Raw genomic sequence first — 26111 nt, 5'->3', positions numbered from 1 at the left:
ATTTCTTTATAACAATATTGACCAAAAGTTGGATAGAGCGATTAATATTTATTATTCTATATTAAAGATATTTCGCCCTTTCTTTTTCAGTGACCTGAATGGGTTTCTTGTTAAAGGTGGTGAGAATCTGTACAAAGACTATTATTTTCTGTGATTTTTACAGAGAAAAGAGATTGGAACAAGAGCATGGTTTACTATCACGCCAGATGGGGGTCTTACAACACCAGCTGGAGCTGAGAGCAGAGGAAAGTCTCAACCAGCGCCGTGAACATTCCAGCATTATTCTTGGTCTTCAAACTGATGTCAATCATAAAACAGAAGAGGTAAATTAAGATACTGTTTTATGGTTTAAAGAAACAGAGAAAGAGGAAAAATGATATTAGACTATAGGATGCTCCTTAGAGAACTTTGGAAAAGCATTGATGTGTTACAGGTTAATGTTTAGTAACAGTATCAAGGTCATTGTGAATTGACCTTAAGCCAAATTAATTGACTCACCTTAGATAAGGTTGGTTCAAATTGCTCCAATAATAGATATTTATACGTGGCTTAAAAAGTAAAGTGACTATCGTACAATGCATCTGGTTTAAACCAATGGTTCATCTGACTTACACTGACACAGTTGACTAAGAATGTCATTATTGTACATTATTACCTGGCCCATTAGTTTGGTGGCTATACAGGTACTTTTATAATGAAGTGATGGCAGTCTTACAGAACAAGTCTTTATCCCTCCCCAGCCATAAAATGAGACTACAGTACATAAGCTTCCCCATTGTTTCTTGGGTTTTAATGAATGGACAATCAGACATCCATTGGTGTGAAGTTATGTCATAGTAAGGTATATCCAGAAAAGACTTGCTTATTTGGTGTTTTGTTTTACAGGTGCGTGTACTGAAAGAAGAGAAAGCCCAGCTAGAAAAACAACTAGAGGAGAAATCTAAAAAGATTCAGGAGTTGCTTGACACTCTGAATGCTTCCCGAGAATCAGAGGTAAAACTGGAGGAAGCTTTCCGCCAAGAACTATCTGCACAAAAGAAGCTCACAGATATATATCAAGGTAAGGGGTTGTAAGGTTGGCTGTCATGTACTTTTGTACTGTTTTATTGTACAGTACATGTAACTAATGAAGTTGACTATAAAACCCAAACAGCAAACCATTAGCTATTAGTGATGTTTAAGGTGACAGATCCAGTACTCTGTTCATGAATTTTCCTCTTAGCATCTCCCATGAAGCCTACCCACGGTGTGTAGGCTAGTAAGGGTTGCTGTGTGGTTGGTTACCTATAAAACTGGCTATTTAGGGAGTTCATAGCCAATACATAGCCCAAGAGGCAATGTCACCTCAAGCTGCACATTATTGTTAACTTGTCATTTTTTACCTTCAGTAAGTGATACCATTTTCTTGAATACAGTATTGGTGTAAGAACCAACTATATGTAACAATGTTTTTTAATGATGTTTTTAGATGATACAGTTACATGCTGTGAACTATTTGCCATGCATATAATGTTTAAGTCCGAGTCCACATCTTGATTACTGACAAAAGACTTATGATTAAAGGATAACAATAATTAGTATTTTAGTTCTGCAGTGCTTGTTATGCAATTTTTTTATATAATAACCTTTCCCTTTTTATTTGTTTTATTTATTTATTTTTGCAATCCCTAGTGTCTCTCATTAAGTTTTTATTTTAGCATCAACACAGAATGAGAAAGAACGAGCTGCTGAACTGGAGAATGGTGTTGAGGAGCTTCGTAAACTGTTGCAAGAAGCCAGTGATCAGTATGGAGCCTTGGAGAGTACAAAAAACAAGGCTGATGAAGAACATGAGCAAGCTTTACGTCAGTCAAATTTACTGGTTAAAGACCTGAAGGAAGAATTGGAGAAGGTTAACATGTTGCTTGAAGCAAATGCTAAGAAAGGTACCATCAGATAAATCAGATAATTGGTTGTCAATACTGTGTGTGTGTGTGTGTGTATATATACACAATATATATATATACAGTAAGATCTTGTATTTCGTGAGTAATATAGACTGGATAAATTGCACCAAATTCAAATTTGCCAAATGCAAATACATAAACTAATGGGAAAAATAACAATATAGACTGGCCACTCTACATCAACCTCTGATTTTCCCATGTATACCCTCCAAATGATACAAATTCTGCCTTTATTGACCTGATTGTGCTTTCCGGAAAACCAGTAATCTTTCTTATCTCACTAGTTTTCAGGCCTTCCTCAAGTAACTTAATCACACGCTGCTTATCCTGTATCGAGTACTTGGCAAACTTAACTCCCTTACAATAGGCCCGCTTCTCCTTTTCCTTATTTGGCCGCTTAGGTAGGACTGTCCCACCCTCACCATCACCAGTAGGACCCCCAGTAGAGGTAGAGGCCATTTTCGTGACTCGACATGTGGTAGCACCACCAAAGAAAGCAAACAATAACAGCCCGGGCAACTGGTAGGATGGCGCGGGAGTAACTGGTATGAGGGCTGTGATGTCATACAACCCAGTATTTATGTATTTTACTTTTTGTAATTATATTTATTTTGCTTATTATAATTATATTTATTTACTGTATTCTTCACATATACTGGTACAGTATAAAGGCGACACATTTCACCCGGGCAGTCCTGAAACTGATTCAAGAGAAATGCGTGGCTGCTGCCTGTATGCCCTGACGTCACACGGGGGGAGGGAGTGTGCTGCTGGCCAGTTACCAAAAAAACTGACTTATGCTGCAACATAAAATATTACAGCGTTCAGCTGGCTGGATCTCGCGAAACTCACGATATTTTACGCCAAATATAAGACTTGGTTACATTAGGTAGTGCTCGCGAAATATGAAATCTTACTGTATGCGAATAAGCATTGCTATATTTTTTCTTAACTAAGATAATTAGTGATCTTGTGTTTGGAAGTAATTAATTAGGTTAGATGTTATGTGACATATGGGAACTATAGATAGACCTTGAAATAAACAAGATTATTCCCAATCTTCTTTTACACAGGTCATGGAGGTTATGAGGAGCTGTCACCAGCAGCAAATGCAGCAAGCCAGCTAGTTAGTCGAGGTTTAAGCCTCACACAGCTCTACTCGGAATACCTTAGTGTCTCGGAGAAATTCATGGCAACTGAGGAAGAAAACAAACGCCTTAAGCGTTACGTTGATCAAATCCTTCAGGTAATTTAAAATATTAATAGCACCATAGATCAGCAGGTGTACCAGAATATATACTAAAAAGTTTAAACTTTGATAATTTGATCACATACATGTACTGGCTGGACATAATCATGCTTAGGGGATAAATTGAAATTATTGAAGATTTTCATTGGCTGCTGTTTACTCTACGGCACCAGACTTTGGTCCCTCATATTTTTTAAATAAATGTTTTGGAATTAAGTGGTCTTAGTAATGGTTAAAGAAAATTAAACATTGTAGATGATAGGAGAATACTAAAGGGTGTCATAATGATCAGAATGTTCTAAAAAAATTATAAAATGGTTAGAGAATATTAAAGGATGTCTTGATTGGTTAGAGCATATTAAAGGATGTAAATAGAGAAAAGTAAGGGATGTCAAATGGTCAGCAAATACTAAAGGATGACAGAATAGGAAACCCAAGAGATGTCACAAATAGAGTCAGAATGTGTACGTGAGCGAGGTGGACCTGACAGTGTGAACAAGAGTACATTTAAATAAAGGAGAATAGTGTTGGGGAGTACAAAGGTACAATATTTTGAGAATATTATGACATTTAGCACAAGTTCAACATACTGTACTTTGTTTTTCCATAGGAAATAGAGGAACGAGTTCCAGTATTAAAAAAGCAACGTGACGATCATCAGAGGTCACTAGAAACAATTACTTCCCTCCATGCCCAGCTGGATGAGGCTCTCGTGGAATTAGAAAAACGGGTAAGCTAATTTGACTTTGTTTTGTGTGTGAGCTAGTAAACCCTCGCCCAGCGCAGGGGTTAGGTTCCTCGAAAATTGGATTTTGGGCAAACTATACTTCTCATGGGAAAATGGGTTGGCAAGATCGTGGCCGCATATGGACTCTTATCACGTGAAATGCATAATTTTTAAACATTTACATAATGCAAAAATATGATAATAATAGAACTAACATACAGTAAAGCCCCGAATAACGACGGTAATGTGTGTTCCAATATTGCAGTGAATCATCGTATCGTGAATCATTAATTACCATTAAAATAAAGCAATAATAATGAGTTATGTTCCCCAGTGTGACCTTTTCATATCTTTTGTGTGGCATTTTACCCTCTTTTCCCCCAAAAAACAATACAATTAATGAACATTGCAAACTATATTCTTTAAATAATGTTTCTGAATGCACCTTATACAGTACAGTATAAATGAATAATAATATGGTCACACTAGGAGACGGGATGCCATTGTTTTCGTTAATGTTTACAGCCGGGAGTCCGGGATGATAGTTCTACACGGGAAAATGAAGAAAATAAGACCCTAGTTGTAGCTGTAAAAAAATTAATATACAGTGGTCCCTCGGTTAACGAACACAGAGTCGTTCGTTAACCGATTCCATTGTTTCAATGGGATATTGGGTAATTGGTTCCAGTTCACAGAAAAGTACATACAAAGTAAAAAAAAAATTGCAGTAAAGTATACTTACTTTGAGGTGTGTATGTAGAAGGTTCCTGGTTGATGATGATGATGGGAATTAGAAGTGGGGGTGAAAGAGAAGGGAGAAGAGAAGGAAGTAGGGATGGAAGAGAAATCACCTTTCAGTAATTTCACCAATAAAATTTTAAGTTCACTAGGTGTGATTCAAGATTATTTTATTTAAATCAACACTGCACTGCATTATATTTTATCAATATGTTAACTAAATTTCAGAATGACCAATAATTGTAATGTAAAAATGCAAAAATATTCAAAGACACCAAGAAAATCGATGTTCACTCCACTGTAAACAAAGCCAAACTGACGCCTGGTGGGTGAGTCAAGCAGCTGATGGGAGCACAAAAAACTAGTTCCCTGTACTGCATATATTATCAATATGTTAACAACTAAATTTTAAAATGACTAATAATTTTAATATAAAAAATGCAAAAATACCCCCTGTACAGTATTAAAGAGCACGACTTTCTTGATATTTACTCCACTGGAAACGAATGTAAATATAGAACAGATTACTGAATTGGCAGACTAGCCCATCAGCTGATGCTCACAACAAAACGTGTTTGTCGTAAGGATTTCGTTAATCGAAGTTTTGTTTGTTAACCGAATTGAAGATCCTTATGGGAGGTAATTCGTCAACCGAAATTTTGTTAATCGAACCGTTCGTTAACAGAGTGACCACTGTATATGTTTTAAGTAATGTTATTTGATATTAATAAATGGAACAATAGAAGTAGCTAACCACTAATGGCAAAAAAAATGAGATGGATTGGGAACGCCAACATATACGTGCGCATTTAAGGATACCGCGTCATTTATCTTATTAAGAATATGCACTAAAGATTCATTATTGTTTATTACTGAATATGTATTTGATTGAATTAATCTTTTTATGTGCAAAATGATCAATACAATTCATTAATGATCCGTAGAATATTAAAACACACATAAGGTCAGTTATCCACCTGAAACTGAAGAAAATAAGACCCTGGTTGTTGTAGTCAAATTATTGTAAGAAATGTGTATGTTTTAATTAATGTCATTTATGTGCAGTAAAAGTAGCCACTGATATTAAAGACAAAAGTGAGAAACTGATAGTGGAACGCCAATGTATACGTGCGAACTCAAGGAAACAGTGTCATTTATCTTAAGAATATGTACAAAAGATTCATTATTGTTTATTACTGAATATGTATTTGATTGAATTAATGTTTGTATATGTGAAATGAACAGTGCAATTCATTAATAATATGTAGAATATTAAAACACACGAGGAGACAAGACGGCATTGTTTTCGTGACTGACGATGGTTCTACATAAGAAACTGAAGAAAATAAGACCCTGGTTATAGCTGTAGTGAATTTAATGTAAAAAAATTTAATACCTGTACGTAGCTAACCACTAATTGTAAAGAAATAAAGCAAGACTATTGGGAACGCCAACGTATGTACAGTAAGTGCGTACATGTGAAAACATATCATTTCTTTGCATATGAATATGAAAGCAACACTTATTTACTGTTCATATATGTTTTAAATAATACTTAAGAATGTAAAACAAAAATTCTACTCGCCATTAGTGGTAAAGTCTAAAACATAAGGGCAGCCAATAATGTTGTGCGAGTATTTACTCAGATGACTAAGTCATCAGGTTCAACTCTGGCTGAAGCTGTAGCTTTCCATAAAGCTGTTGCTGAAACTGTTACTGAACCTGAAGTTGTTGTTGAAGCTGCTTATGATGCTGATGTTGATGGTTTAGGCCTTCGAATAATAAAGCTGTTGAAAGAACCTTGCACAGCTGCTTCCTTTTCTCATAATACATCTTTATGTAGAGGTCATTTGCATTTATTTAAATTTTAATGCTTTGTTCTGTTAATGGATCCACTTCAGAAAATATGTTCATTGCTTGCTCCATATAATATCCACAGACCTCTCACCTTTTTCATATCGTTTTAACACATTTAGTTTCTCGGCTAAGCTTGTACACTTTCTTTTAGTTTTTGAAGCAGCACTTGCTCTCCTGCCCATGTTGAATAGGGATGCAAAAATGCTGTAAGAAACCTGAGAAAGTTTTTCTCCTTTTCCTGTTCAGATGCGTGAACACAAAGGGCCCGCCAGCTGCAATTGTTTATACTAGTGATGCTGGTGTCACTACTAACAAGCCTTGCAGCCTCCGTGCGCAAGGCGTGCTTTTTTTAATAATATCGGGATTTAATTATTATTTATACGAAAATGTAATATATATTTTTTTTTGTAAATACGAAGAAAATAATGGTGTAAATTGAATCGGGTCCTAAATTAACCAGGGTCTTCGATATGAATCTTTGTTAGTTGAACCGTCGTTATCGGAGGCTTTACTGTACTATAAAAAAATAAAAGTATTATAAAATCATTTTACTGTACTCACTGATCCATGGTAAGATGATTGTAGCTTAACTGATGACATTGATATTGTAGATGTTGTGAATAATTATTATTATTAGATGTTGTGAAGCCTTCTGATGACTGTGAATGATGAAGACTTCGATGACGATGAAACTGGAATGATTTTTATTTCCTAAGTCGATGGCTCATCAAGATCATCGGCATCAAGCTCCAGATCTGCAGATGATGATGGTTGGAGTTTTCACGGGCAAACATTACTACACGTGCTCCGTCACATAGCCGATCTAAAATCTTTATTTTCTAGGCTAATGTCATTGCTTTTCTACTTTCTTGGTTATGCTATCACCACTAGCATCACCTCTTCATTTGGGGGCCATACTGCAAGGGCAGACACACAAAGCAATGCAAAAACACCAAAAAGTTCCAAAACCACTTTGGTTCAGTGTTGACGGTACTAGTGTGTAAGCTAGACTGGCAGGCATCTCCAACTGGAGCAGGCTGAGGCAGAGTGGAGGAGGAACGTGGAGGCAGCATGCTGTTAACCCACTTATATTCAAATTTTCTGTGTGGGCAAATTATTTGGTCTCATATATTTAAATGCTTATAGTCAGAATTGCGTTGGGCGAGAGTTCACTGTACTGGCTTTGTAGAAGAGGTAGTGCAACATCAAGAGTAAGTTAAGCAATGTTGGTGGAAGGTTTACTCTATATGGAGAACATGAATAAATTTTCAATCATTTGGAAAGTAATTTCAACTTAAAATACTCTGATAAAGGTCTTAACACACATGGAGTACAGTATGTATTTTGCATGGGGGGGGGGGGGAAGACAAACAAACTATTGAAGTAACTAGTGGTGCATAGAAAGACAATTACTGTATTTTCCATCTGAAACATGCTGTACATACAAAGACTTGGTATTTTTGAGAAGAACTTTATGATGGCTGAGCCTTTGATACACAAGGCGATTTCAAGATAAGTTGTATATTACAATAACCTTTATTCTCTACAGAGATTGGAAGCAGATGAAGCTCGCAGACGAACAAACTACCTTGAACGGGAAAATAAGCGACTGGATGGTCAGATGAGGGATCTTAGCAAACAGGTGACCATTCTGGTGTCCCAAGTTGAGGCAGCAAGAGCAGGGCTTCCTCCACCTCCTATTCCAAGTATGTCTGAGATTTATTTATTCCTGTTTGAGTTTTGGTTCTTTTATGTAGCTGAAAATAGTTCCCAAATGACCTCATTATTAAAGATGTTAAACACCACCAAAAAAATTTACTTGTGTTGTAAACCACAATTTCTTTCACTAAGTGGGGAATAAATATTTTTAATCCTCATATATTTATCTCAATATCTATAGTGTCAGTGTATTTTAATGTGGTTTACAGTACAGTATAGTGTAAGTGCATCAGCAAGGGCCTTTAATATTATTTAGTGCACCATTTGATAAATTTTGGTATTTCTTTTATCAATTATATACTTTTGTTTTACTTGTTAGATCTCTGGCCAAATGCTTGGAAATAGATGCTACTCAGTTTTGATTTTGGTTTCCACTCAGAAACTTCCCATAGACTCAGTGTATTGTTCATAATTTTAATGAAAAGGTTTATTGCAGTAGGTTGGGTGTATTGGGTGTGTAGCTTGTCATGGTCATTTTAAAGTTGTGATTGTTTTCACCATCTTAGACATGTGAATGTGTGAAAATTTTATTTATATTTGACCACAATTTCAGAAGACACCTCCAGGAGTCCAACTGTTGCTGGAGATGTTATTTCCCAACGCTTAGTTGCCTTTAGAGACATTGCCGAGTTACAAGAGCAGAACAATAACTTACGTGTCTCTTTAAGGGATTTGTCAGAGCAGATGGAAGCTGTACAGCACACTGCTGTAGATGCAAAAACTAAAGAACTTCAGGTAACTAACTCAACAACTGGATTTCAGGCATCAAGTCTTATTTCCATTTGACTTGCTATAAGCCATTTAGAGAAAGGAAGGTAAATGAATCAGCTAGCATCAGGTTTGGTTATTGAAAGGGATTTCAAGATTGATCCTCTCTAACATAATGCCTTGCAGCTATGCAGTGTAAAAGAAGCCAATTGGAAATTGGGAGGAAATAGTACTATGAATGATCCAAATCCTTATAGGCCACAGAGGAGCTCTTAATTTAGTAATACCCTGAGTTATAATTTATTAACTTTATTTATCAGAAGTGTGTGATGGTATGGTACAGAAGTGTGTGATGGTATCATGGTACAGAAGTGTGTGATGGTATCATGGTACAGAAGTGTGTGATGGTATCATGGTTCAGAAGTGTGTGATGGTATCATGGTACAGAAGTGTGTGATGGTATCATGGTACAGAAGTGTGTGATGGTATCATGGTACAGAAGTGTGTGATGGTATCATGGTACAGAAGTGTGTGATGGTATCATGGTACAGAAGTGTGTGATGGTATCATGGTACAGAAGTGTGTGATGGTATCATGGTACAAAGGTGTGAGATGGGCCTGTGGTTTTCAAGATGGTCACAAAAATATAAATGCTCATGCATTATAGTTTTTTAAATGGTTTTATTGTAATCTTAATGTAACCTTGTATTTTAATGATGAGGATGGTGATCTTAGTCTCCCACAGTTTTCCTCATGGATGTGTAAGGCAAGATTTTTATAAATCTTGTAATTAGATACAGAGCTCAGTTATTAGTGAAATAACTGAAAGAGTCTTATTATGTTTCTCATCTTATCAATGATGGTAGATTAAATTTAAGTGATTGTGAACTTGAACCTTAGAAGAAATTATAACCTTGGTTTAATTGCAGCAAGTGGAAATTCCTCATGAAATAGGGAGGATTTTATTTGATTCATACAAATTTGTTGTCATTTTTTCTACTGCCTTGTTTATGCATGTAAAATGCATAGAATCTAATCATTCCCCCACTCACTGTACCCCTTCCCCTCACACACACACACACACACACACACTGTTCCCCATCTCAGACTTGAATCATTTTCTTAGTTTGATACTTTGTGTTGCTTTGTGTTTGTCACCTATTTTTTTCTACATTTAAAGAAAGGATCAAGAGTAAATGCAGACTGCTATAGGATATAGTTGGTAGCAGTAACAACTACAGCTAAGGTTATCCCAATTCTGAAATTTTGCATCAATTACTGTACTAATGTTCATCATTGTTACCAGGAGGAACTTGAATCAGCCAAGGCACAGTTAAAGGACTTATCTGCAGCTCGAGAACGACAAGAAACAATGATGGAAAACCTTGTACATCAACGTGACATGTACCGCACTCTTCTGTCCCAACAGACACCAAAGACTCCAGGTGTAAGTATGCTAATTTAAATACTCTTTGATTTATTGGGGAAGTTTAGTTCTATGTTAATGAGTACACCTGTGTACTTCAAAGGCGGTGATCGGTTGATTTTTTCTCTACATTTGAGTTTTTGTTGTCATCTTGGGCAAGGGAAGTTATAAAACAGTGAATTCACTTCGAGTTTATTATAGTGTTGTGTCCGTATGATTTGCTATAAATTTTGTTTTTGATATGTGGAATTGGTAAAGCATGTAGGGTATCAAAATTTTGTTCTCTGAATATTATTGACATGAATGGAAAATTCTAAAAACTGGTACACTTAAAACAGTTTTTCATAGTCTTTTTAATTGACACCAGTAACCAGTCTTACCACCAAGCCTTGAAACAAACACCATGTACTGGACCATATGGGGAGTGAAAGATAAATAAAAGCAGTAGTGTGTGTGTGTGTGTATAAATAAGTGGAGAGTTTGTTGCTTTGTGATTTTTAGGAAAGGACATGCTACTAGTGGGTGATGCTGTCTCTTGTGAAGTCAGGGGTAAACCAGATTTGGGAGGGGGACATTGTTGTGGAAGGGGGGGGGGGTACCATTTCAGAGCACATTCATTTTATTAAGAATAACTGAATGATGGGAGAGTGTGTGTTGTGTATCTGCCCATGTTTTTGGCCACCATGCATTCAGTAGGAAAAGTCCTCTAAATATTTTTATTGTAATTAACATGTTTTTCACGTGAATTCTTTCTTCCACATCATAATTTGAGGTATCATCTCGAACAAAATTTGTACTCTATTCATATTTTTATTTTCTCATATTGAATCACATATATGTTGAATTTAATGATATGAGGAGATATTCAGTCTAATACATCAGTTTGTTTGAGGTTTTGTATGATATTAATTTATTTGAAGCTCTTACACCAACACAGTTTAGTAAAAATTTCATCTCAATCACTCAGAAACCTGTTCCACCAAGCCAGACTCCACAGCCATCTGGGGAGGTCTCTCAACAGGAGATCAAGAAGGCTCATGGAGAATTAGAGAAGGCAAAGAAAGAGATAAATACCATAAAGAAGGAGCATGAGGATTACCGGGCAGAAAGGCTTAAGAATGAGAAGATGATGCAGAGTGATTATGATAGTCTCAGAGCCACTATGGAAAAAACAAGGTGAGTCCGAGAGCCTCTGTGGGGGAGACTCAGAGCCACTATGGAAAAAACAAGGTGAGTCCGAGAGCCTCTGTGGGGGAGAAAAAAATTCCAAAGCTACATTAGAAAAGAGCAGAATGAGTCGTAGTACCACTGTAGATAAACATACAAGGCGAGTCCCAGAGCCACTATGGGAAAAAAATACAAGGCGAGTCTCAGAGCCACTATGGAAAAAAATTCAAGGTGTCTTGGAACCACAATGGAAAAAACAAATGAGAATTTTTTTTTAATACCTGTAACTTTTGATTTATTGTTGAATATATAAAAACATTCACTGTGCGAAGCATAAAACACAGCTGCAAGAGGAAGAAGCAAGTTGGAAGTGACTGAAATGTTATGCATCAGAAAATATTATGGTGTAAAATGCTGTATGAGGCAGAATAAGGAATATAACTAGAAGATGATGTAGGGGTGAAAGGAGTGAAGAGCAGAGAGCTGACTTGGATATGCTTAGTTGGTATGAGTATGTTGAGAGTGGGTGCTTAAAAATTGGTAAAAAAATGTTATGATTTAGGTGTGGATTGTAGGCAAGAGATGGGAAGACCAAGAGTAATGTGGAAGGATGGGGTAAGGGAAACTACTAGATAGAAGGGAGTGGACTGCACTTACAGGTAGCAGCAATGTGTGTGTGTGTGATTGACCAGAAAGCTCGACATCAAATGATTTGGGTAATGGACATGCTACTGGTGGATGATGTTAAAGTGTGTGAAGTGTTGGGGATAAGCCAGATAGGTAACCTACATGGGAATCTTTTGTGGGAAGGGGAAATAATGTCATGCGTCTGACACGTTTATGCCATCATGATTTACCAGTAACATTTGTTTTCATTGTTCTTTCTTTATCTCACTCAGGAATCAGAACATTAAGCTTGTATCTCAGGCAGAATATAATGACGAGAGGATCAAGACGCTGCAGAATAATAATGAGGTCTTGCAGCGGCAAATTGCATCCTTGGAGAAGAATAATACTACTTTACAAGGTGCGGTCATGAATAAATTCTTTCAGTTTGTTTGGTATCTGCTAACTGTGTTTCACTAAGGAGGCTGAAAAATAAAAGAAAATTATTTGCTAAAGGGAAGAGCATTGAAATTGGCTGTTTTTCACATAGTCTTTGTTTAGAGTACATCCCTCTGTGGTAAATAACAAAGATTTTCCCCCAGGCATTGTTGGCCGCCATGAGGGTTCAATAGAGACACTTCGTAGTGAATACATGTCTCTGCAGAAGAAATTATCACGGGCTGAAGTTACTGTAGAAAACCTTCGAGAAGAAAAAACTTTGCTTAAGGTCTGTTGGTATCATGATTGGATTATTCGTATATTTATTTGTGATTAATATGCTGTATCCTTTAAATTTGTGTTGCATAGGCGAGAAAGTTAATGAATTCAAATATCCTCTTGAGACTTTTGTAATAAAGAATTTCTTGTATGAATTGTAAAACAGTATAGTATATATTTCAGGAATCAGAAGCGAGACTTCTGGCAGAGCGAGAATCTCTTAATCAAGGACAGATGTCTCAAGCAATGGTACTTGCCAATCTAGAAAGTATAAAAATCAATTTGGAACGCAGAGACTCTGATGGGAAGATGAGATATGAAAACCAGGTTGCTACACTGACTGAGCAGGTCTGCCGCCTCAAGGCCAAATTAGCTTCAAATTCTGATCTTAGAGCAGCAGAAAATAAGTACGTACAATTGGGCGTTATGTAAAGAGTGTTGTATTGAATGTTTTATTAATATTATTATTATTATAGGACCTACATGCATGTATAAAAACTAGATATATTATTATTAACAGGAATTACTTGGAATGGTTAATGTTAAATTTTTTATTTGTTTAAAGGATAATTTTAAAGTTGCGAATTTGTTTTTATCATGTTGCATAGAGTGAGTGAACTAGAAGGACGTATTCGTGCCATGCACACTGAACATTCATCCACCACCAAGCAGTTGCTGGAAGTAAGAGCTGAATTATCAGCCACTAAGTCACGAATGAATGACCTCCAAGAGAGAGCAAGAGTTATACCATCACCAGGACCTAGAGCAAGAGGTTAGTAAGATATATAATGAGAGTGTTTGACCTTAGTTACGGTAGGTGTTATTTAAGTGTTTGTGTTGAAAAGCTTGCCACTGGCTCAATATTTACACTGATGAATTCTAACTTTAGTAACTTGGTACATTTTCAAGTTGACTGGTTGTGCTGCTTTTATGATCTGATGCTTGTCCCAGACAACTCATGTAGTGTTCACACAAGTGTATGAGGTCAGTGCCCAGATATAGAATATGATGATTAGTACTAATCCATTGATAAGTTTTTTAACATCCTGAACTTAAATTTAAGCCAAAGGTCCATGACAGTTTCAGTAAACATATCATTAAAGTGTTCAGAGGAATTATGTATTCAGATGTTTCCAGAGCATTTATGTTTGGCATTCTGTCCATGTATTGCCCTACAGAAGATATTGAAACTACTGTACGTATATATGAGTTAAAATTTTCTTGACTGTTATTATGGTGAGAGTAGTGAAAGAAAAAGTTCATATTGGAATGTTGTTTTCAAGGTAAATATAGCCGATGATATAAAGCATGCGTGAAAAGTTCCTGGAGACAGTGGAGAATGATTTATGGCTGGAGAAAATACTTAGGATAGGTTAGATAGAAAAGTGGCTTGAGAAGCACTGAAAATGTATGTAAATGAAAGACTGTTGGATCACGTAAAGATTAGGCAGCCTTGCTTATTTCACCCGAAGATTAACCGCCTGAATGTTAGCCTCCAGGTAGCAATAAAGTATTTAATCATTGAGTGAAATAAGCGTGATCCTAAATTGTTTAATGCTATCCACAATGTTTAAAGGGAGAGTAAAACATGTGTGAGGAGTTTCTGGGAAGGGGTAAATTGTTTTCTTGTGAAAGTAACACAACATCAAGAATGTGAAATGTCGCCATGTTTGTTAGATATTCAGTGAGTTCTTATTTTGTTGTGTGTCTTATGTATGTTTATAAACTATGTGATGCAGGTACCAGCCCCATGAGAGGTGCAATGCCATTCCGCATGGCAGGACCTTCACCACAGGTTCGTGATTTGGAGATGCAGCTGGTGGAGGAGAAAGCTAAAGTGAACTCACTTCAGGGTGCTCTTGACCATTCTAAGCGCTTTGAGAAGGAATTGCTGGAGCTCAACAAAAAGCATGAAGCTCAGTTAGCAGAGTCAAATGAAGCTTGCAAGACTGCCAATGAAGAGTAAGTGGTACAAACTTTGTTATTCCAGTAATAACTAAAATAAACTTGGCTGAGTAACATTATTGAAAATGTGGTAAACTTTATTCTGTGGTGCAACATTCAGTTGCCTCTCTTTTTTTTTCTTTTTTTTTTCTTTTACCAGCCAAGACTGGCTATACGTATACTGTAAGTGTCTTGATACTAAGATATGCTAGTTCAGTTGAGTAGGACATAACTGTTAATTTAGGATCACGCAGACTTAAAATAAACTTTTTAGTCCAACTTGCTATAAATTGCTTGTTGCCTTACTAGAAGGTACCTGCAGTGCCTTTAAACCAGCATGACAATGACATGTGTAAACTTTTGAGTTATGTATTGTGGTGGAGGAAGGGACAATGATGTCCATATTTAAATTTACTGCATAGGGATGAAGCTCTGTAAATCCCATCCAGCATTGAATTTCCCCAATTATGATTACTGTATCAAAATCTTGGTGCATCATCTAATATACTGTACTGTACACTGTTCTCAATATCAATATGTACAGTTATCTGGATCTACACATTGAAACTACAGTACAGTATGTATTTTTTCGAGTGTTGCGATAATAGTGTTTTACCTCTTTTTTTTTTTTTTTACTCAGATATGCCAAGTTGCAGAAAGAGCTACAAGCAACAGAGGCAGAGCTGACAAAATTGGAGAGTCAGTTGAGGGATGCCATAGAAGAGGGTGAGACTGCCAAGACTTTATTGAAATCAAAATTGGCCAAGGTAATTTACTTCCTCTTGTCCTGTCCTTTGTGCCCTCACCTGTTTCTGGAATTGTGCCTTATATAGAACTTCCCATACAACATGATCTTCTTACTCTCACAGATTCCTATGATTAGACCTGTGTTACAACATCTAGAAACTAGTCTCTTCAATGTAAAAACCTGAAAAACAAGGTTAAGATTGCTGAAATGATATAGTTACCAGAATTTTCTTCATAAATACATGGTGATTTGCAGTTTTACACTCAGATAGTATGGAAAATGTTATTGCCAGTACAGAGAACCATTGACCTGTCTGTGTGCCTGCATGAGTGGCTACAGGAGAACACCCTTAATCCCTTATGTATCATCTACAACCTGTGCTTTATACATGCAGATGTACTCTAGCAAGGATTCACTTTTCAGTCTTGGGTAACACTGGTTTGGACTTATTTTTTTGCAAGTGTGGTGCTCCACTGTCTTTCTCCCCAATAGTACCCATAAGGTGTTTCCAATTGTTAATTTTAAAAATTGGTTTGAATTTTATCTTATTTTTTCTCTGTTCAGGAATTTTTCTGTTTCTTTTCACTTTTATTATGTTTCTGAATGATTTTGTTTTCCAATTAATTTAAAAATTAATTAAATATTACTTATTATAGAAATGATGATTTATTAACTAAAGATACTACAATAAATTGTACATAGGTTCAAAATATTCTGATAAAGGTATTGTTTGTATAACTCATGTCCAAATTCAGGGTGGTGCCTAGGATTAGGTTTAAAGCTGCATCAACAGTACAGTAGTTCCAAAAGGCAGAGTGGCTACTGCACTAGGTCTTTGAAATTTGAAATCTTCTTCTCCCTCTCCAATTGCTCCGCACCTCTTTTGTATTAATCAAACATGCTAAATTGTTATTCATTGATGAACTGGTAATATTTGACAGACTGAAGATGAGCTGCAAGTGTGTAGGAAGCAGCTGAGTGATGTAAATGAAGCCCTTGAGAAAGCCAAGGAAGATGAAGAAAAATCCAGGAAGGAGGCTCAAGAACATTCCAGGTGAGTTGAATATAATGTGCCATACTGTACAGTAATATCCCTGTCAGCCGTAACAATTGATGTAGAGTGTTTCCAGGTAGTGTATTGAGATGAAATTATCTTATCCCCAGAATAAATTGCACAGCTACAGAATTTTTCCAGGCGTTGCTGAATATTTCCGCATCAAAACTACGCATCTGGCATGGAACACTGTTGCTATGGAGGCTTAACTTAAGCCAGAGTGACAGAGCCATATTTATTTATGCAAATAACTACTGTACACGTACAGTACCGAATACCCTTGCAAATTGGACTGGGATCCATCATTGGACTCGTGTATCCCCAACTTTGACAAATGCGACCATAATTTGGTTAATACATGAGATAAGTTTTTATAAGCAGGGGCTGCTACTGTGGTGGCACAGAAGGGTAACTCAACAGGTGGTTGCAGAGGAGCACTATGGTGAAGTGTCTAAGAAATGTAATTAGTGTACAGTAGATGCAGTCAATTATATTAAAAGTGAAAACAACCTCTGTTCCACCTTCGGTGGCATTGTACATTGTGAGTTGTACAATCATTTCCTGCTTCAACCGTCTCCTCGCCTCAAGACTCGGTGGGCTCATGTAAAGTGAATAATTAATAAGTAACCATACAGTACAGCTATCTCCCGATTTATGATAGGGTTGCATTCCTGGAAACCCTAATGTGAATTGAATTAATGTAAATCAGGAGCCTTTTAACATGGATTTCAATGGGATACATTCCTGGTCTTTTCGCTAGACATATATTACAGAAAAAGCTATCCTACACTAAATAAATAAATACAATTATATTAAACAACTCTCACCACATGAGTAATAACAAGCTCAGTCTTAACCTCATAGCAATGTCTAACTTCGTTTCCAGAGACAGTCTTCTTCGAAGCCTTGGTTTTCCCATAGGCAGGAGACTCGGCAGCATACTTGCTTGCCCTTTTCAAACTTATTAATCGCTTCACACTATCAAAAATTAGCTAAATCCAAACAATAGTGTTTTTCTCTCACTGATAACAGCAAATATCACAGTGATTACAAAATTACGCAATGGTGAATAACAATATGCTGGTTACACGAGTGAGGGCAGGTGCGATCACATTGGAATACAGCACAGGTGGCATTAGGGTAGGTGAAGCTGCACAGAGGATGAAAAAGCAGTTTCTGCACAAAGTGGCCGTCTTTGATATGACAAGTAAAAGGAGAGATGCGCTTCTTCCGTGATTACATTCCGCATCAGTGAGTTTAGCCTCCCGATAGCTATCGTTAACATGGAATTTGCCTAATGTAAATCGTGAGAGGGTGTTAAAACCTGACTAACATTATTGCAGATTATCGCAAATCGAATATTTATAAATCAGGGTAGGGTATACCTGTACTTTTATTATTAACATGTACTATGTGCTTCTATGTTTTATCAACAGGTACTGTATAGTGCAGTAATAATGTGTACCATATGAAACATTCTTCTACTTTGTTCGATTCTCTTATCACTCCTTCATTTTAATAGGCCACGGCCACATGCGAAAATATTCACTGCTAGCAACACAGTGTATAAACTTTTATCCACAGTATCTGTTCTGATTGTGTTTGAAGATGAATTTGATATATTGATCCTGAATAAATTATCTATAAGATTGTTTTAATAAAAGATCCTAAAACAAAATATTTTGGCACAATTTAATGATGATGTCTGATCTTTTATGAGAAAACATAAGACATATTTATATTGGAGTCTATAAAATCAGTTCTAAATAAGTTAGAAACACCAATTTTTTACCCAAATAATCCTGAAAGGTTTATCACTTCCACAGCACCACCACAATCACCCCCCAACAGTCACATACTCAGCTCAGATGCAGTAATTAATATTTCCACTTAATTAATTATTAATGTCCTTTTAAAGTGATTGGTGAATGTTTTAGTAAATCTATCATTAAGTTATTGATATTGAAACAGTTTATTTAGCCAGAAAAATAAAGATACAGTGGGATATGCTATAACGAATCTAATTGGTTCTAGAACCTTGTTCGTTATAGCATTCGTTCGTTATAGGATTAATCCGTTCCAGGCCCCCAAATACAACCACTTAACACTGAATAATATAATATAAAATTGTAAAAATTGTAAAAAAGTGCATAAATATGCATCTAAACCCCTGAAATAAAGAATATCATTAATACTTGTAATAAAAAAACAATAAATTAGTAAAAAAAATCGTTGTAGGAGTTTCGTTCATTATAGCATTTTCAATTTTATAGGTAAAACCATTCGTTATAGGAATATTCGTAGTAGAATCCATTCGTTATAGCATACCCCACTGTACAGCGTTGATAATAATAACATTATTGATGGGGCTGATCCATTTTAGAGCCTGAGCTCTCTTAACAAAAATTTATAGTACAGTGGCCCCTCGGTTAACGAACTCAATCCGTTCCAGAAGGTCGTTCGTTAACCGAAACGTTCGTTAACCGAAACCATTGTTTCAATGGGTTTTTGGGTAATTGGTTCCAGCTCACCGAAAATTTCCTAAATTCAACAAAAATGGTAGAAAAGTTCACTTACTTTGAGGTGTGTATGTAGAAGGCTCCTGGATGATGATGATGATGATGGGATTTAGAATGGGGGTGGAGGAGAAGGAAGAAGAGAAGGCATTGTGGTGGAAGAGAAGTCACCCCATGGTGCCATTTCACCCATAAAATTTTAGCTCTCTGGTTTAATTCAAGATTATTTTCTTTAAATCAACGCTGCACTGCATTATATATTGTCAATATATAAAATATATTTCAAAATGACCAATAATTTGCTTGGAAACACAGAAAAAAAGCGTTTAGTTGAAGAGAGTCTCAAGCAAGATGTTACCTCCAGTGAAAACAGAGAGAGACTGACGCCTGTTTGCTGTGTTAAGAGGCTGGATGCCGCGCATTAAACTAGTCACTTTACCTTCAATTTTGTTCAATAATTGTTAAAATGACTAAAAAATAGAATATTAAACTTTTAAAATTATTGAATAGTATAAACTTCTTGATATTTACAAAAATAGTAAGGAATTTAAGCCCTAGAACCGATTAATGTATTGGCGGACTGATACTAAAGCTGGTTGCCCGGTCAGTGCAAGCGAAAACATGTTGAGGTCGGTTCGTAAGAAGTTCGTTAAGCGAATTTTTTTTCGTTAACCGAATTGAAGATCCTTATGGAAGGCAGTTCGTTAATCAAAATTACGTTAACCGAGGTGTTCGTTAAACGAGGGGTCACTGTACAGTAGACTCGCAACTTACGTGTATTTTTCTTACGCGGTTTCAACTATACGCGGATTACCCCGGGGGTTAGGTTACAATTTCCAATTTAAAACTAAAAATTTCAAAAATTTTACATCTAGTGGAAACTACAGTATAGCATGTACTGTATATATTCAAATTAATCTCTATCTTATAAGAATCTCAGCAATGTAAATTATATTCTCCCAGATCAGTTCAGTGACATTTTATAAGCAAAAAACAAAAACTCACTCTAAAGGACATAAATAAATAAATAAATAAATAAATAAATAAATAAATAAATAAATACTTCACTAGACCTCCCGGCACCAGCTGTCAGACACATCACCCCCCACACACACACACACACATCTTCCCAGCCAGGGTTTCGTGGTTTTAGGCTTAAAGTATTTATCTTATAAAATATCACAGACTAAAGTTAGGGGAATATAATTTGCATTGCTAGAATCCTTGCAACAGCGAATAATTTGAATATAAGCGTCATATATTTTGCACAAGAGATAAAAATTAATCACCTGTATCACATTACAGTAGTGATTTATGAGTTCTAGTGTATATATATATATATATATATATATATATATATATATATATATATATATATATATATATATATATATATATATATATATATATATATATATATATATATATATATATATATATATTGATTTAAGGGCGATTTAGGAGTGTTTTCTGGCTTTACGCGAGGTCCCGGGAACGTTACCCTTGCGTAAGTTGCGAGTCTACTGTACTGAAAATAAATTTCTTACCTTTTCTCATGATGTTTATGACTGAGTGCAGTGTGACTATGTTGATGCGGGCTGGGTTGGTGGCAAGATATTTGTTCAAATTTTAAAATAATTTTTTTCCAAAATTAGTGTCACATAACAGTAGTAGCTAATCATAGCTCACAAGCACTCTGACCCTATCCACCCATTTGGAGAGATTTTTCTCAATTTATTGGAATGCTAAAATTTTATTTTCCGGATAGTGGAAAGTTTCGGGATCGAAGATTCTGGCTAACGGGAAAATAACTTGTATATTAATACAGTGACCCCTCCGTTAACGAACTCAATCCGTCCCAGAAGGTCGTTCGTTAACCGAAACCATTGTTTCAATGGGTTTTTGGGTAATTGGTTCCAGCTCACCAAAAATTTCCTAAATTCAACAAAAATGGTAGAAAAGTTCACTTACTTTGAGGTGTATGTAGAAGGCTCCTGGATGATGATGATGATGATGATGGGATTTAGAATGGGGGTGGAGGAGAAGGAAGAAGAGAAGGTATTGGGGTGGAAGAGAAGTCACCCCATGGTGCCATTTCACCCATAAAATTTTAGCTCTCTTGGTGTAATTCAAGATTATTTTCTTTAAATCAACACTGCACTGCATTATATATTGTCAATATGTAAAATATATTTCAAAATGACCAATAATTTGCTTGGAAACACAGAAAAAAAGCGTTTAGTTGAAGAGAGTCTCAAGCAAGATGTTACCTCCAGTGAAAACAGAGAAAGACTAACTCCTGTTTGCTGTGTTAAGAGGCTGGATGCCGCGCATTAAACTAGTCACTTTACCTTCAATTATGTTCAATAATTGTTAAAATGACTAAAATATTGAATATTAAACTTTTAAAATTATTGAATAGTATAAACTTCTTGATATTTACTAAAATAGTAAGGAATTTAAGCCCTAGAACCGATTAATGTATTGGCGGACTGATACTAAAGCTGGTTGCCCAGTCAGTGCAAGCGAAAACATGTTGAGGTCAGTTCGTAAGAAGTTCGTTAAGCGAATTTTTTTTCGTTAACCGAATTGAAGATCCTTATGGAAGGCAGTTCGTTAATCGAAATTACGTTAACCGAGGTGTTCGTTAAACGAGGGGTCACTGTATATGTAATTGGAAGAATCTCTCTCTATGTCCCTCTCAGTTTTATAAAACAGCAATCTGAAATATATACTGTACAGGAGATCTCCGGGTTACGAAAGGGTTCCATTCCTGAGGACGTTCTTAAATCGCAAATGTACGTAAATCGAAACACATGCTATGTGCATGCTGTACTTACAGAACAATGTTTAAAATCCCACTATATCATAGCATAAGTCCTTATGTATATCTAAAATAAAAAATTTGTGTGAAAAGAAGAAATAGAATGACAAAATACAGTAAATAAAAGTAAAAAATAAAGTCATCAGGTAAATAAATTCTATAAATTTAAAGTTTAACCTCATTCGTATTGGCGAGCGTTTGTAAGATGGGGACCCCTGTATATACACTTTACAGAACTAACTACCTTCTGTATTTGCATATCTTATAAGAGTTTCCACTTCCCCTCTCATGCCCTCTGTCTTGTATAGTTCATCAGCAAGAAGCTATCATTACATTAAATGTGCAGATTTAAAGTACTGTACTTTGATTGTATATTTACCAAGCCAGATATTTTCCAGAATTGCAGCTGAAGTTCAAGATAAGTATGAAAGGGAAGTGATGCTCCATGGAGCTGACCTCAAGGCTTTAGCAACTCTGAAGGAGAGACAGGCAGAGTACAACACTGAACTCCAAGAAGCCACCTCAACCAAGCTGAAGGCAGAGGAAGCAGTGAGAGGTGAGATCTACAGTACAGTGGGGTATGCTATAACGAACGTAATTGGTTCCAGAACCTCGTTCGTTATAGCATTCGTTCGTTATAGGATTAATCCGTTCCAGGCCCCCAAATACAACCACCTAACACTGAAAAATTCTGTGGAAAATGTAAAAAATACGGTACTTTATCTTACCTTAGTGTTATTCAGCATGCAGGTACCCCTAAACACTGGCACATCACTATCACTTCCACTGGGAGTCTTGGCTTTAAGGTCCTCAAACAATTGTCTGGCCTTCTCACAAATTATAGCTTCACTAATGTTACCACCTGCCATTTCTTTCTCCTTTATCCACACTAAGAGTAAATTTTCCATCTCTTCAATCACATTACACTTTGCTTTGCTAAGTCTAAAGATTCCCTTTGCCACTTGCACAGTTTTTAACTCCCCTTTATTCTTCAAAATCGTACATATAGTCGATTTAGCCATCCCATATTCATCACTAAGTTTCGCAATGCTTCTTCCATTCTCACGTTTCTTTATAATTTCTTTCTTAGTTTCAAGGGTTATTAGCTTTCTCACTCGCTTTGGACGACTCATTGTTACAATTGTATACTTGTATAACAAAATAGTTATACAAATAATGCGAATTTCCACATCAAAAGACGAAATTTCAACAATAACAGTGGTGCACTGGCTACACAATGAGACAAAGATGGCACCTGACGCTCTTGTTGTGGGTCGCGGTACAACAATATTCATGCGCCAGGCGAAATAGTCCCGTATTCATCCGTGTTCGTTGTAGGAGTTGCGTTCGTTATAGCATTCTCAATTTTATAGGTAAAACCGTTCGTTATAGGAATATTCGTAGTAGGATCCGTTCGTTATAGCATACCCCACTGTATATCAAAACAGTATTGACTGCAGAAGTAAAAATCATAAAGCCAGTGTGAAAATTTTCTTATATTTATTATTCTGAGGTAACTTTGTGTATGTGTTGTCTCATAAATTTTTAAAATTGTATTTGAATGTAGGTGTAATTGCTCCTTAGAAACTAAATTCATTTTCTTTCAAGTACAGTATAATGTTTTTTATCATTTGTATTGGTCATCGGGAAATGCAGTTTTGAGTATGGTGCATGATTTTTTTTTCCTCTCTCCACTTCATGTTTCATATTCTTTATTTTAGATACTCGCTTAGGCTTTGAAGAACGTGAGAATGTTTTGCGTCGAGAGAATAAGGACCTTTTGGCTAGGAGCCATGAACTAGAGGAACAAAATAAGTCTATCCTGGACCAGTTTACCCAATTGTCTGACAAAATGGCTGCAATCCAAACAAAGCTGACATCATCTGTGGTATAATCTAAGTGGCATTTTACTGTTTATTAATGAATAAAGTTATACAGTATATTAGTTATCCCTTGGCATATTCAGTATTAATGTTATTGCACACCTGTCTTGAAGTACAATACCTTACCTACAGGGAGAGGCTGGCAGTGCACCATTTACTGAAGATGAAGCTCGGTCGTCAGACCAGCTTCGTGAAATTATCAAATTCCTTCGTCGGGAGCGAGAAGTTGCAACTGGGAAGTGTGAAGTGGCACAGGCAGAGAACCTGAGACTGGAATCTCAGAGAAATGTCCTCAAAACTCAGCTGGATCAAGTATCAAAGAACCTCTCTGAAGAAAGAGAAAAGAACCAGGTGAGGTGCTTGTTTATTGTAGTCATGGAGATTTATGGAAAGAGTATGATGACCATAAAAAAAATGGACAGTGCATGGTGGCTGTGAAAAGGGTATTTTTATTTTTGCTGGGCATCATGACCAGCCACGGGTCAGTGATGACAGTGTCATTAGTGAGATTCCAAGCCAATGTTTGTAAGACTCCTAACTGTTTTACTATACAGTACAGTTATAAATTGGTAAACTCGCTTACTTTCATTGATTAATGTTCTGATCGTGGGTAGATAGTTTTCCTTTGTTTTAGTTGGTGACAGATTGACAGAGAATCAATATTAACATGTTTGGCCTCTTGGATTATCAGGGTAATATATTTTCTTGACAGGTTGCTGCTGACAATGCTGGGCACTATTCAGAACTACTTCGTAAAGTGCACACTCTAGATGCCCTGGCAGATAGTAATCGACTTATGCGTGAAGAAAAGGAAGGCTTATTGAGCTCTAATGCAGAGTATAAGGCCAAATATGAAACTCTTGAAAAGCAGATTGAACCTTTACAAGAAAAACAGAGGTTAAATATTAACAAGATTGAAGCTTTGTTGGTGAGCATAATTTAATTTTGTTTATCTATAATTTTATGTGAATCAAAGATGATTACTCTTATGGCTTCCTTCAATAATTTGGTGATGGATTACATTCTGTAATTTAAAGTTACAAATGGGATTATTGATTATGAGTTTATTGGATAAGGAAGAAGAAAATTGGGTGCATCATAATTACATTTAACCCGTAACTGGTCAATAATGTTCCTGTACGTGATTACTGATGTTATTATCTCTGGTCAATCACGTACTAGAACATTTTCCAAATATGCTTTCCCTGTGCGTTTGAAACTGAGTCTAGCTACCATAATCTGTTGACTGGTGGTGTCTTGTGTAAATGTTTCCCGCGGCATTGAGAGGACCGGGGGTCCCTAAATGCTGCTACACTCATTTTTTTTATTTATTTATTATTATTTTTTTTTAAATCAGTATGTATATACTGTAAGACTGACCAGAAGTACTGTGGCAACACTGGGAGGGAGTAGGCTAGTCACTACTGCGCCAGCCCAGGATTTAAATGTCGCACAGCACTTTAAATGGGTCGAGTTGTCACTTATACTAGTATTTCTTGTTTTCTTAGGCCATTTTGGGGTCATAAAACATAAATTTTAATTTTCTTAACCATGGGGGTACCGAGTATGTATAATAGTGTGACCTTTTTTGGGTTAATGAAAGGCCAAATGAAGGTTTAGGCTTCTGAAGGGATTCTTAGAAACTGATGCTTCAACCTACCTAGTGACTAAAATTTCAAATACAGTATGTGCTGTACCAGAAGAAAGGAGACTAGATAATGATCATGTTCAATAGCTACAACAACTATCTCGCAATATATCCCAACCCTACTCTATATAAACATTAATTCAATCAAATACATATTCAGTAATAAACAATAATGAATCTTTTGTACATATTCTCAGTCAGATAAATGACGCGGTTTCCTTGAAGGCGCAAGTACACATTGCCGTTCCACTTTCTCTTTTTTTTTCTTTAACATCAATGGTTACTTTTACTGTACATTAATTAAAACATACATATTTTTTTATATTAATTTTACTATAGCAACAACCAGGGTCTTATTTTCTTGTTTCGGATGAATAACTGACATTATGGATGTAAACACAACAATAATAGCATCCCATCTCCTTATATTGTATAAGGTGCATTCATAAACATTATTAAAGAATATAGTTTGCATTTTTCATTAATTGTATTGATAGGGTGGAAAAGAGAGTAAAAAGCCACACAAAGGTTATGAAAAGGTCACACTTGGGAATGTATCGCATTATTATTGCTTTATTTTAATGGTAATTAATGATTCATGATACAATGATTCACCTTACACTACAATATTAGA

At 36.1% G+C, this 26111-nt stretch overlaps 1 protein-coding gene across 3 annotated transcripts in view; it reads left to right on the top strand.

The window, feature by feature from the left end:
* The window catches only part of LOC121876188 (nucleoprotein TPR-like), a 56578-nt gene that overhangs the window by 8235 nt on the left and 22232 nt on the right, over positions 1–26111 (top strand). For all 3 annotated transcript variants that reach the window (XM_042381150.1, XM_042381149.1, XM_042381151.1), the window contains 20 exons: positions 164–323; positions 886–1060; positions 1698–1925; positions 3020–3192; positions 3806–3925; positions 8067–8223; positions 8790–8971; positions 10251–10391; positions 11338–11546; positions 12437–12564; positions 12746–12870; positions 13044–13267; positions 13469–13632; positions 14600–14822; positions 15445–15571; positions 16494–16606; positions 22345–22502; positions 23668–23834; positions 23962–24180; positions 24542–24757. In XM_042381150.1, coding sequence (XP_042237084.1) covers positions 164–323; positions 886–1060; positions 1698–1925; positions 3020–3192; positions 3806–3925; positions 8067–8223; positions 8790–8971; positions 10251–10391; positions 11338–11546; positions 12437–12564; positions 12746–12870; positions 13044–13267; positions 13469–13632; positions 14600–14822; positions 15445–15571; positions 16494–16606; positions 22345–22502; positions 23668–23834; positions 23962–24180; positions 24542–24757 — 3409 coding nt within the window. The remainder of the gene's footprint in view (positions 1–163; positions 324–885; positions 1061–1697; positions 1926–3019; positions 3193–3805; positions 3926–8066; positions 8224–8789; positions 8972–10250; positions 10392–11337; positions 11547–12436; positions 12565–12745; positions 12871–13043; positions 13268–13468; positions 13633–14599; positions 14823–15444; positions 15572–16493; positions 16607–22344; positions 22503–23667; positions 23835–23961; positions 24181–24541; positions 24758–26111) is intronic.

Source organism: Homarus americanus, unplaced genomic scaffold, assembly GCF_018991925.1.
Source record: "Homarus americanus isolate GMGI-L3 unplaced genomic scaffold, GMGI_Hamer_2.0 scaffold34921, whole genome shotgun sequence".
Lineage (NCBI taxonomy): Eukaryota > Metazoa > Arthropoda > Malacostraca > Decapoda > Nephropidae > Homarus > Homarus americanus.
Note: the sequence above shows the minus strand (reverse complement) of the source record. Positions and strands in the feature narration are given on the sequence as shown.